The sequence below is a fragment of the Limulus polyphemus genome, unplaced genomic scaffold, assembly GCF_000517525.1.
Source record: "Limulus polyphemus unplaced genomic scaffold, Limulus_polyphemus-2.1.2 Scaffold3151, whole genome shotgun sequence".
Lineage (NCBI taxonomy): Eukaryota > Metazoa > Arthropoda > Merostomata > Xiphosura > Limulidae > Limulus > Limulus polyphemus.
In genome coordinates this window covers 37,006-50,794 of record NW_013668761.1, presented here as the reverse complement: position 1 = coordinate 50,794, position 13,789 = coordinate 37,006, and the positions used below count along the sequence as shown (strand labels likewise).

Here is a 13,789-nt window from a genome sequence, read left to right as displayed (position 1 = left end):
AATATATATATATATATATATATATATATATATATATATGAATGTTAAATATTTCTTTTCTTTTTTCACCAGAAGTGAAATTGAAAAGAGAATCTGTGACGTAGAGACCTAATGCATTCTTTAATTGGTCGTATCTTCTACTGTAGACTACAGTTTCACTTGTTCAGTGTTCATCAGCACATCTTGGGTCAGCAAACCAAATAAATAGAGTTAGGCCTCTTATAATGGTGAAGTGGGTGTAATATCTATGGTGTTGTGAGTCCGTTTATTATACCATATAGTAATCTTGCTTTTTCATGTTTGTTATCTTTATTAAGTTTAAATTTAACAAGTTACATTAATATTCATGGGGGTTCTCTCAGTCTTTTCAGAATTAAAATGTCTTTAGAAGAGGTTGTAGGTGGGAGGTAACGATTTCATTTTGAAAGTGTAACGAACAATATTCACCTGATAGCATAAAGCTTCATCAGTGAATTTGGTTAACAGTTCAAGAAACGTAGTCGTCAACCAAGAGTACATGGATGATGCTCATTAAAAGTGCCCAAGATCAAGTAAAGGTTATTAGTCCTTCGATCGAAGAAGACGAGAAAACTAGTGATAGAATTTTGCAAGTTTCTTTCAAATATTCCCGCTACACAAGGGTTGTCTGCGCTAGACATTTTGATATGATCCGGTGTTGTTTTTTTTTATCAAGCTTAGCAGTGTTATCAATGTGTTCATTGAAATATTCATATATTGGATATCTATGTCTTACCGTTTTGGCGTAGTGAGGTCTTTTCCTGTAGTTTTGTTCTAGAGTCTTGTGAATCTGGCAGTGTGGGACTTTTAGTTTCTAAGCCATATCTTGCTGTTGTATGAAGGTTGTGTGTATATAATGGTGATCGTTTCAACTCGTTTTCCAGACTTTTTACTGTTAGTTTTATATTATTCTATCAAACTCTTGTTAGCTATAGTGTATATCCATTGGCGAAGAATGTCATCAGGATACTTGTTCAAGACATCCGACTTAGACTTAATCAAAGTTAGATGTTTGTATTTCTTAATGTACAAAACGTCGATGCCATATCGAAAAATGTCATTAAAAAAATGCTTTAGGCAACAAAGAGACTTGCTACTATTATGAACATGATCTGGAAGACATAACAGTTGAGTTACACGAGAAGGTATCTATTGATTACAAGAAAGAAACGTATATGTGCTGTGGTTCTTGTCAGTTACAGAGTTTGTTGTAGATAGACGCTCGAAGCACCGCGAATACACAACGGGGGGTAGAGCCCCACACTACCAGCATCCTATCTCTACCTGAAGATGTCGTTTCACGTAAAAAATAGAAGAGAAAAACGTCTTCAAATCAAATAATTCTGATGATGGTTACTTGTGAAATGGTAATACAATTCTAGGGAACTTTAGACTAACTGATACAGAATGTCTCTCATTTCTAAAACTCCTAAATTTGCTATTTCGTGTCAACTTATAAATATGATAATTCTTGATATTCGATCGTCTGGTCACCGATGCTTTATAAATTACGATTTATTAGAAAATATTCTTCTTTCATCGATTTTCCTAAACCCATTCCTCCCAGAGCATATTCCAATACTGATAACGCTGTAGAAAAAACGTCCACCTTAATTAGTATTTGACTTTATTACCTCGACAATATTCGTTAAAATTTTAAATGCCTAAAGGAAAGTTGGGGGATTGTAAAGCTTTTGTAACACACTAGAGCACAAACAGGTAAGGTGAAGTGTAGCCTCAGACATACAGTAATATCTAATACATAGCTCTGGTAAAAAATGTCCTTTTTTATTTTTAGGGTAGTATATCTTAACCAATCTACTAGTGGTTAGATAAAACTAGTTTTCAGAACACGAGAAGATGCTAATTGGTGAGAAATAACAAATTAAAATTAAAAACTTAATACAGAAACTACTTCCTGAAACTACTCACTTCTTTACGAACGGAAGTAAAATAATAATAATAGAAAAAAAAAACAGTGTACATACAAGTATTCTCCTAAAGATGATATTTTATATTATTGACGAAGACTAAATAATAATAGGTCTATCTTACAAACCAAGCTAAAAGTGTTTGTGGATTTTTTTATGTTTTATGAAACTTTAATAGACCTACACAGAGGTTTGACAGTCAATTGTTCTTTGAACCGGACCATTTCTGTCACCTCCTATATTCATGTTTGTACTTTTGTTTTCAAGGTGTTTTTCTGAGGGCTATATATATCATTGAACACATTCGTCACATTCAAAATACAGTAACCAATTCGTGTTTACAAAAATATGCCTAAAGTAGAAATAGCCGTGTTTACAGTACAGAGTTTAAACCTTGAGAAAAACTATTAACATGGATGTATGAATAAACATATTGCCATAACGCAATTTCATGTCCTGGAAATGCATCTTAAACAAAAGAAAATGTTATTTTATGAACGTTGTTTTCAGTAAATTCACATGGAAGCACAAAGAGCTGAACGACGCGTTTGAAGCAACGTTTTTTTGTCATTTGCAATATGTTAGTGCAAGTTGTTCGCGAAAGGCTTTTGAAAAAAAGTCTCTCTTTTGAGAAAAAAAACAAAAAAATAGCATTTTTGTTTACGAAAACCCAATAGAAAGAACTTATTTTTATGATCAACCTGGTGATTTTCAAGTTATGGTTCAGAATACGCTCTTTTTCTCGAACTTTTAAACCCTTATTACTGATTTCTTTGGAATTAAGAGAGTGACATTGGATTAATCTATATATATAAAAAAGAAATATGGGTTTATTTGCACCCCAACTCCTCCGATCCTATTGGGCCAATCTCAACCAAAATTTGTATATAAGCACTATGAAGTATGGGGAATGTCCTAAGGGAGTTAAAATTGAGCGTGACCCTATTTCTATTTTCTAAAGCCTGTTGGTTAATTACTCTCAAGCTATTGAGTCAATCTCAAACTATCTTGACATGTTGACGCTTTAGACGATGTGGAATATTCTAAAAAGATACAAGGTCAAAGTATGAAAGTTGCTGGATTATTTCTCAAACAACCATGCTTTTCTCGTGGTCAACGAGATGTAGTGTATTCAAGGGTGGGATCAGTTCAAAATCTGTATTTGTTGGTATGGTAGGTGGAAAGCAAACTGCAAATGTTGTTTATGAAGAAGCTTTGTTATAAATTTAAACGTCTGATATAAAATCTATGTTCAAGTTAATACTTTGAAATATATTATTGCTGTTAAAGTTACATTGTTTTAAATAAGTTTAAACATTCCCTGTCACTTGACGGGTATCTCAGCTTGTTAAATTTTTATATTCTAGAGTGTTGTTTTTACTCAAAACGCTTTGAAAGGAAGTTGCTGTAAACTCTACTCTTTTCAAGTCTAGATAATATTTGTGTATTATCGGTGCCATGCACTCAGGGAGATTAGTCTTTTCTAATATATGTTAGGATATTTTACTTTTACTTAAAACGCTTTGAAAGGCATTTTATCCACGTCCAGGTAGTAGTTATGTATTATCGGTGCCGTACACTCACACGGATTACGTTTTTCTTATATATGTTAGAAGTACGTTTTTCCTTACATATGCGAAATCTGGTCTTGTTCTATATATCTATTATGAGGCATAAAACATTTATGGTAGAGATAAGTAAACACCTTTTTTTTCCTCACAAATCTTTTCAAGTAATCATCATTAGAACACCTTCTTCACTGTCAGAATCCATCATTGTTCATGTTAAATTGCAACCAAACTCTTGAACTGGTAAGGATGATTATTCTCCTTAGAGTTATTTGGGAAAAGTAATCACGATGATAATTATTGTAAGGGTTAAGTTAGACCCCAGCACGAGTGGAAAAGTCATAAATATATACAAACAGTAGATTTCTATAAAGTTAACCGCTATAATTGTTACACTCAATGCTATAATATACTTCAAAATTCTAAATAAAGAAAATATTGACTTATGTACTCAAGCATTCGAAATTAAAAACCTATAAATTGTCCATTAAAAAATCTTGACAAATTACCAGCTGTGCTGCAACTAGAACGATTAGAAATTCAGTGAAAGAACTTATTACATAAGTTATTACTTATTATTAAGTATTATTATATAAATAGGATTATTGGTGTAAAAAGCTCACTAGCCCTAAAACTAATTTACAGAATACGCGTTGTATCAGACAAAAAATTGTGAAATCTAGAATTAATCAAAACAATTTAATGATTAAATTCAAATGAAAAAAGTCCAATATATGCTTCTAACTATTAGTTATATTGTAGTCGTTTACTGACTCTTTACTTAATCGTAGCTTCACATGAGTCAATCAGTTATAAACATTTGTTAAGTTGAAGAGAGAAATAATGCTGTTGGCAATTCTGTAATGAATATTGAAGTTGGCATTCGTCAACAGATGGCTGATGTTTGAAGAAATATTCATGTGAATAACGAAATTGTCCATAGCTATTAAGATATTCTTCGGTTAACACAACACTCTAACGATATATATGTACGTTTAATTAGAATATTTGATCGAATATTGATCAAATCTTTTATTTAAAATGTTTGATCAAACTTTGGTCAAATCATATATTTTCTGTTAAGAGAGACCTTAACCATTTCTTTGTACTTCCTTATCATGACAGTTAACCATCAGATATTATTTTATGATTCAAGGCGGTTTCATACCAGACTGATTGATAGTGATTTTGGTGTTATCTAATAATCAGTTACCATGTCATTATGATATTCATGTTGACAGGAAATAAAAGTACAGTCAATCTTCCTTCTTTATATTAGGCATACTTACGTATGTAGTAGTTAACATAAATTCTATGAAATGTTAGGATTTTGAAAAGGAATTCATGGTTTGAAAGTTTGCAGAAAACAAACAGACATAAACGAAATAATTGGACTATCATTATCCTGTCAACATGAATATCATAATGACATGGTAATTGATTATTAGATAACACCGAGCTCACTATGGATCAGTCTGGTATGAAACCGCCAACTGAATATTTTCAACCCTTACATCTGATACTCATCTTGATACTTTTGTAGATCTGCAACAGCTTTTGGGTGTACATCTGAAAGTACTGGATATCCCTTCGCCTACAACGTCAGGACAATCTATTGAACTCACTTGTTCTTATGAGCTTGACGGCGATCAGCTTTATTCGGTGAAGTGGTACAAGAACAACACGGAATTCTACAGATATTTGCCAAACGACTGGCCCCCTGGTCAGTTTCTCCCTCTACCCGGTGTACGAGTGGATGTAAGTGTAACTTACATTCTTTAATGATGTTTTAAACAGCGATCCTCAAAAGATTATGACAGATAAATAGGAAAACGATAACTTAGTCACTAAAGTATCACATCTATTATCTCAAGTATTTCCTAATACATTGTATTTATACTGACTATAATATTTATTGTTAGGTTTCATTTGAAGTTCTCAAGAAGTAATTAAACTGTTTTTATGTAATTAAATTTTTTGTTGTTTGTAATTAAGCACAAAGCTACACAATGAGCTGTCTGTGATCTGCCCACCACGGGTATCGAAACCCGGTTTCTAGCGTTGTATGTCAGCAGACTTACCGATGTGCCACAGGGGGGCAATTAAAGAGTTGATTAAAACTTGGGTTCGAAATAAGTTGAAACCTCCGTTTGTTACAAAGATATACACTATATTATTGTACATTTGACTTATTCCAAAAATCTCATGTACAGCACTCAATGTGATGACGATAGTAAATTAACTTCTGTGCAAAATAAGATTTTATTGTGGTTTATTAGCAAGTTGGTAATTCTTTTACCTTGATCATGTATTAGGCTAATTACGAGAACTAATATTCGCGACGGCTTTGTTTTTATTAGCTATAAAAACACTCTTAGAGCATAATATAAAAACAAAATCAAATCCAAAAGAAAAGCCATCAGGTGATACTTGTTTCTTCTTGTTCTGCTCAGCTTTCAAAGTCAGGTGAAGACAAGGTTTACCTAAATCGCATTAGTCTGGAATCTGCTGGAATGTATCGCTGCGAAGTTTCTGCTGAAGCACCTTCCTTTCAAACAGTTGAAGCAAGTAAACAATTGGAAGTTACAGGTACGTCTTTCAACGTATTTGCTGAAAGTAGTTTCGTTAGTTTTACTTATCTTTTACAGAACAGCTAGCATGATAAAAAAGAAAATACAATTAAAAAAAAAGAAGAATTACGTGTAAAAGACTTAAAGACTCATGCTTGAAAATGATGTAACGAATTATTGCGAAATTTCTTCAAATTTTTATATTTCAAAATATCTATAACTTATTGTTGTGTTATATGGGTGTTCTCTGGACCAGTATTTCGCTGTACAATGATATACTGTGTATTTTGAGCTCATTATTCAGATAAAATTGTAATACTAGAAGCAAACGACCTTATAACACAATAATGTTGTTTTTATTTAATTAGACACTCAACGTTTCGCTCCACAGCTTCTTCAGTAGCGTTCATTAAAACATAAACCGTAACTATTACTATTAAGTTACGGTTTGTGTTTTATAGGAACGCTCCTGAAGAAGCCATAAAGCGAAACGTTGAGTGTCTAATTAAATAAAAACAACATTATTGTGTTCTAATATTAATATATCTTCTATACACCAATATGCACTACAGGAATTGAATAAAAAGTAATTGTGTATTTATTCTGTGGAACAAAAACATTTGAATCTCGATAGAATATATATTTATATACAGTCGCACACAGCGGTATGTCTGCGGACTTACAACGCTAGAAACCGGGTTTCGTACTCGTGGTGGGCAGAGCACAGATAGCCTTTTGTGTAGTTTTGTGCTTAATTACAAAAACAAACACAAAAAAGTGTATTTTTAGCACATTATTACAAATTAGTCAAACGAAATTAACATGAACTAAGAGAATAGCAAAGGAATAACACTAAATTCAATAAATATTTTTAAATAGCTACGATAAGAAGTAATGGGAAAGAAAGTAGTTTGGAACTACGTTCTGCACTCCGAAGTTCATGAATAACCTTATGATAATAAGCAATAAAATATATAATCTCTTCTTTGAATTTATTATATTCGAAAACCATATGTTCAGTTTATATATATAGTTTATTATCAGGCATAAGAAATATCAGTGGAAACGCTTGGCTAAACTCTGTGCTTCTTTAAACTTTTTCATTCTTAAGTTCAGAATAATTAATAATTAAAACTGAATGTTCTCACATACGATCGAGAAATATTAAATCAAATAGATTTTGTTATACATTACCTTATTATAACTTGTGTATAAATAAGGAGTGTTATATTCCATAGGAATTATGTTCCATAGGATATAGTGGGTATTATGTTGGAGAAGTTCTATTGGATATCTAAATGCCTCGTTTGTACAAATTATGAAACTCCTTGCTTAAGATTGTTCCTTAATACGACTTGTACAAATAGCGTATTTTAATTATACAAATTTTTCGTTTGTAGGAAACATTGAAGGAAAAAAGCACAATAACATTATCACAGCCCAGTTCACAAAAAAAAAACGAATATAACGCTGACTATAAAGAAAACTTTATATGTGTAGTTGGTTTTGTAATTTTCGTGTTTTCGATGATTGATTAAAAAAGGGTATAACTCACAATATAGAGGGGCGTTGAGTTTCCAGAATAAGCACTTGTGCCTGAAACATTCTTCCAAAAAAAATAATTTATGCCTTTACAAAATATGTCTTTTAATGTCTGGATATTTCTCACATAAATTCTCTCAGATCGGAGTTCATAAATAATCCAACCGCGGTAACTATAATAGGTAATTACCTTACTCTGAAGAAGTAATTACTTTAGTACGTATATCATTCATATTTTACATGCATCATAAAGTATAGTTGGGTTATTACGATTCACTTTCTAGAAATAAATACATGAAATCCATGTATAAAGTGCTATTGTCTACTATATATATCTTTAAGTACGGTTGCACTTAATAGTAAGGATCGTAATGAAACAAAATGGCGGCCGTAAAAATTGCCCGTTTGACACCACTTATAAAATGTCTGAACATTAACAACGACTATTTCACAGTATTGTCTGAGCAAAACTAAAACTTATTGTACTTATAAATCCACCTAAATCCCTATATACGTGTTTGTGGAGTGAATCAAAATTTCACTATTTCAGCGAATTTTCATCTAAGTAAATAAGTAAGTGACTTTTCCAGACAAGCACAAAAAAATGACGTACCTTATCGCTCTAATTCTTTCACAGAACTTTTTCTTCAGAGGTCCCAACGATTCTTTTATTGTACCAAAAAGGATGCTAGTATATACACACACAAAACGGACGATGCACTACTTGGGGTATATAATTAGATTTTAGGGTAGGTTGGTAGAAATGATGATGAGTAATAAAATCGAATAGAATACGCGCTCCAAAAAGGAAACAAACAAGTATAATAAAGACAAACAGAGATCGATATATACGTAACCCAGCTAGCTATAATAATATAGAAAATTTTAATGCTACAAAATTTATTCAAGCAAGAAAGTCAAAACCACAGAACCTGAAATATATATATTTCAAAAATTATCCCTACTGTGTGTCTCAGATTAACAGCGTACGTTTTGAAATTTACAAAATAGTAACTTGACGTATTAAAAACAAGACTTTTCCATAATAATACTTGTATTCTTTAGTAAATATTATCAAAAACAAATTTTATAAAGGTATGTTTGTTCTTTGACTTAGTATTTCCAACAGAAGGACCACGTATTAGTGGGGGAAGACCTGAATATGTAGTTGGTGACATTGTAAACATCAATTGCACTTCAGCCAAATCCAGACCTGAAGCTAAGATACGTTGGTATATAAATAATAAACCGGTAGGTGTAATACACTTTATCAGAGCCTACTTTTCAGACAGAATCCAGCCAAATCCAGACCTGAAGCTAAGATACCTTGGTAACCGGTAGTCGTAACACATTTTATTACAACCTGCTTTTCACACAGAATACAAAGTTAAGTTGATCCCAATATAGCGCATTACAATAACGAGAGTAAATAACATTACAAATCTCAAGGATTTGTTAATTATGTATTGTAAGATATGAAAGTCCATAACTGTTGGTAATTTAAACTAAAGTATGTCTGATATTTCCAAAAATAACAAATTTATATTGTTAGGTAATGTGTTTATAAAATATATATGTAATATACACAGTTTTTAAATGATTGATAGGAAAAGGTTTTCTAAATGTTTTTTTAAGAAAAAATAAACATTGATCCAGTTGTTATTTTAAGCAAGCTTTCTGAGTTAATTGGGGTCTCGAACACATAAGTTGCACTGGGCTAGGTCAAAGTAAAAAAAGAGAGAGAGAGAGACCAGGCTCATATAAAGCGGTGGGTTCATTCCATGTTATTGGTATATTCTACTTTATTCAACTCTTTTATACTAAGAAACAAAGAGGAATGGCAGTGACAATGTTGCCAATCAATGTTTCAAATATTTTAACAGGAAATTGCTGTTTGTGAAAGCCAGGTGTTATAAGCCGTCAAAATCTAGTTTCGATAGCCATGATGGGTAGAATGACAAGTAACCCATTATATAACTATGGGCTTAATAACAAACAAAGAAACGCCAATCTTTGTTTATAAAAAGGAAGTCTTATATTTTTGTTCGTTTAGGACTTCCCTGAGTTAATTGGTTTGTAAGTACATTACCTCACTTGAATGATCTTAGATTAGGTCGAAGTAAATAATAATAAAAACTCAGAATCAACTTGAAGAATATAATAATATAGAGTAATATGACTAGAAAATGTATATTTAGTTATAAATAGAAGTGATGGTGCTAAAGTAAGATATAAACGTCTTCTCAACTAGAAATGGTAAACCACCTATTCGATTTTACTTTTCCTAAACAGTTACTCGAATAGTAGATTCATCATTATTTTAGTTTAATAATCTGCTGATATTTAGACATAAAATAATGTTTACAACTGATAGTAATATGTTTTAGTTGATAAATTAGAATCTAAGAATAGCAATGAAACATAGAAAATATCAAACATAATAAAATAAACATGATTAAGTTATAACTGTTCTGTCTTGCACTTTCATAGATTGTAATAGTAGCAGCTGATTTACAGCTTTGGGTATTTAATAGTTTAGTACATTCACTGTTATCATTTTTAGTTTTTATAAAGAGATTAACACATTTTGTGGGCTGTACTTACAATAATATATTTTTTATCGCATTAAATAAAACTCCCCGTGTAGGTTGAAGCTGAATATATAACAACGTTTCCAACTAAACTTCATGGTGATGGCTTGAAAACCTCAACAGCAGGATTAAGATTTGTGGTCAAAGATGAACACTTGTGGAGTGAAAATATGAAACTAAGGTGCACAGCAACAGTTTCTCGAGCTGTTGAGTTGAGTAACGAAGCGGTAATATTTGCAAGGCAACAGCATGCTTCTGGTTTACGTATAAGTAACACTCTAAACCAAGGTAATAAAAATATTGTCAAACAAAGATCATTTGATTTACCAATCACCAAAGAAGCATTTTAGCAAAGGAAAACTAATACTGAAAACTTAATTAGAGAGCATTAATTTCATTTATTTTTGAGGAATTCAGTTTAACCATTTTTACCCCTTTAATCCTTTTTAATTTAGTCTTCTTCCTCCTGCTACACTGAAAGACTGCCAGCTGTATCACCCCACGAAACAGCGCTTCGCATTCCTATCCAGACATAATTCTTCTTTTCTTCTATCTCCTGTGATTAGGGCGTTCGGCTCGCAATCTGTCAGTCGCGATTTCAAGTCCCTGTCACCGAACATGCTCGCCCTTTCAGCCGTTGGACCGTTATTATGTAAAGGTTAATTACACTATTAGTTAATAAAAAGTAGCCCAAGAGTTGGAGGTGGGTAATATTGACTAGCTTCTTTCCTTCTAGTTGATCACTGCTAAATTAGGGACGGCTAGTGCAGTTAGCCCTCGAGTAGCTTTGCGCGAAATTCAAAATCGCTATCTCCTCCAGTATCGTCCTTCTATTTCCAATTACTTATTCAATGTTTTCTTTCCATTATCACCCTTAATCTTCTTATGGGATCGGCCTGACATGGCCTGATGTTTAGTGCGCTTGACTTACAATCTGAAAAACGCGGGTTCAAAACCCTTTCACGGAACTTGCTTGTCCTTTCAATCGTGGAGGCGTTATATAGTGATGGTCAATCCCATTATTCGTTGGTAAACGAGTAACCTAAGAGTTGGCGGAGGGGTGTGTGTTGAATATCTGCCTTCTCTCTGGGCTATCAGTGCTAAATTAGAGACAGTTAGCGCAGATTACCCTTGTGTAGCCTTGCGTGAAATTCAAATCAAACCAAACCTATGAGCCATTTTCCTATTAGTATCCACGTCATATCTTTCTTCTGGTACTCTCTTCACCCATCCGTACTACCTCAACTGACTCCTCTTTATAAATCCCAGCACCGAATACACTCCTAAACTCCTCCTTATATCCTCATTTCACATATCTATGAGTAACTCCATATACGAGGTTCTCATCTCAGCTGCCTGTATTTACTTCTGTTTTTCTCGCTAGCAATCTTTATAATCCATTACGAAAGAAATTATAATATATATTGCAAACTTTCTTGGAATATATCTATGTATTCATTCAGTGGTAATAAAGAATTACAAATCTCTATGTAAGCTATGTAAATAGCAGAGTAATTGAATTTTATAATACATTCAGTAGATGTATGTCATAAAATGGTAAGTTGAAAAGCATTATAGATTGGAGTATGTTTTCTGAGTTTCAAGAGAAAAAAAAACGATTTATTATTATTCTTTTGTTGAAAAAATGTAATCACATTTTTTGGTTCATTCAATTGCAGTTGGTGGAAAAGCGGCAGCGAATACTGTTCAGCTGAGCAGGCTTGTTTTTATCGAGCTTCTCGTTATTGTTTATTACTGTTCAACTGTATTTTCCTATGTGCACCCAGTCTGACGTATGGGATACATCTGAATTTCTGTGTGTATTCAAGGATAAGTCTGGGATAACATCTGAATTTCTGTGTATATTCAAGGATAAGTCTGTGATAGAAAGACACTTTCGAACCCCTTGTTCTGGTTAAGAAGATACAGGTATACCGATTAAATCGAACTTGAAGAAGAAAAATTACATTAAATCAGCGTGGTGCATTAAGCGATATCCAATATTGCGAGAGATGGAAAATATCTGCTTATTTCTTATTGTTCTGTACGTAATGCAGTGGAATTAGGTTATGTAAAAGTGTTGTATATCCATCTTTTATTGTAAAATGAAATTACCCATTAAAGTTTCTGGGTATGCATGTTTTAGCGTAATTGTAATGGTAAAAATAGGCTGTAATAAGGTTCCCTAGTTAAACTCAACATCCATTAGCATAGTCCTAAAAAAATTGTATTTCAGTTTCTCTTCCGTTATTACTTCTCACTCAGAAGTGATATCACTGCAAATCTGACAGATCATATCGGTTTTACAGCCGTGTTTACTGTATTCATGTATGATCCCAAATTTTAGTTTGCAGGAAAGAAAAGTGTGTAAATGATAACAGTAAGTCCTAAGTATCTAACATAAGAACTAAAACCGAATTCATACCATTTCGCCGTTATATTATACGGGAATTTACCCTAAAATAGTTGTTTTAGTCTGTATTTTTCTGCTATTCTACAAGGAAATGTCTTTATATTAACGGTTATTATATTAAATGCCCTTATACTAACGGTTATTTCACATAAAACAATTGTTTTACTATCTGTCTCAATTTTTTTTCACTACCATTCTACGTTATTAATGGTTAATCCGCACAAAATAATGTTTTTTGTGTATATTTTAAGGTTTTCTTTTTACACTTTCACATAGAAACACATTAAATGGTTTATCCACATAGAATAACTTTATTCATTAGTTTTTCCTGTGCTGGAAGAATATACTCTATGGTTACTATGAGTATGATTGTTGACTACATTGTATTTAGTGGATTCCCGCTTCCATACTGACAAGTCACATGAAAAAGGATACCATGTGATATTTACATATACATCTTGAATTGTGTATGCTTAGTTTTTCATTGGAATGAATCTCATACATTAATGAGCATAGCAGGGGCTAATTCTAAAACTAACAGCGTTACATCGCTTTCTTTAGTCCAGTGGTCTCCAATCCTGGTCCTGGAAGGTCGTAATCCAGTTTGTTTAATAACACAAAATCAACAACCAGCATGTGGCAAATAAATGTACTTGAAAAAATATTCAACTTCACACATATGGGGAAAAAAGCATTAAAAACTTTTACTTCAAAGTTTACATTTGTACTCAAAATATCACATAACTATTTCTTCGAGTCACGCATAGTAAAGTCCAATGAATAAATCGAAACACGACAGACTTTTGTTACGCTATTAACACATCCCTTCGACGTATGGGCGAATCAACAGGAGGCAGGCAAAATACAGTCAGTTTGATAACATGAAAAAAACAATAACTAAAGCATTAAAAATAATTGAACTTAAAAAATCATGAAGACATTTTCTCAAGTACTGTAAAAAACAATTTTAAATTTTAAAATGACAAGCGTACCTGTCCTGATGTAAATATTGACTTGTAAGATATAGAACCCGCTAATAATAATAGTATTAACAGTAATAATTAATTAATCCAGTTACCTAAAGCTAAATAGACGTCCCTAAACGAAATTTGTTCTGAGTTAGTGTTGCCAAACTGCCCGGCATGGCCAGGTGGTT

At 32.4% G+C, this 13,789-nt stretch overlaps 1 protein-coding gene across 1 annotated transcript in view; it reads left to right on the top strand.

Moving 5' to 3' along the window:
* The window catches only part of LOC106468757, a 24,268-nt gene extending 11,561 nt beyond the window's left edge, over positions 1-12,707 (top strand). Inside the window, exons 3-7 of the mRNA XM_022397120.1 lie at positions 5,061-5,275; positions 5,971-6,106; positions 8,747-8,880; positions 10,277-10,508; positions 11,900-12,707. Of these exons, the coding sequence (XP_022252828.1) occupies positions 5,061-5,275; positions 5,971-6,106; positions 8,747-8,880; positions 10,277-10,508; positions 11,900-12,012 (830 nt within the window). The 3' untranslated portion in view covers positions 12,013-12,707. The remainder of the gene's footprint in view (positions 1-5,060; positions 5,276-5,970; positions 6,107-8,746; positions 8,881-10,276; positions 10,509-11,899) is intronic.
* Positions 12,708-13,789: the final 1,082 nt, after the last annotated feature.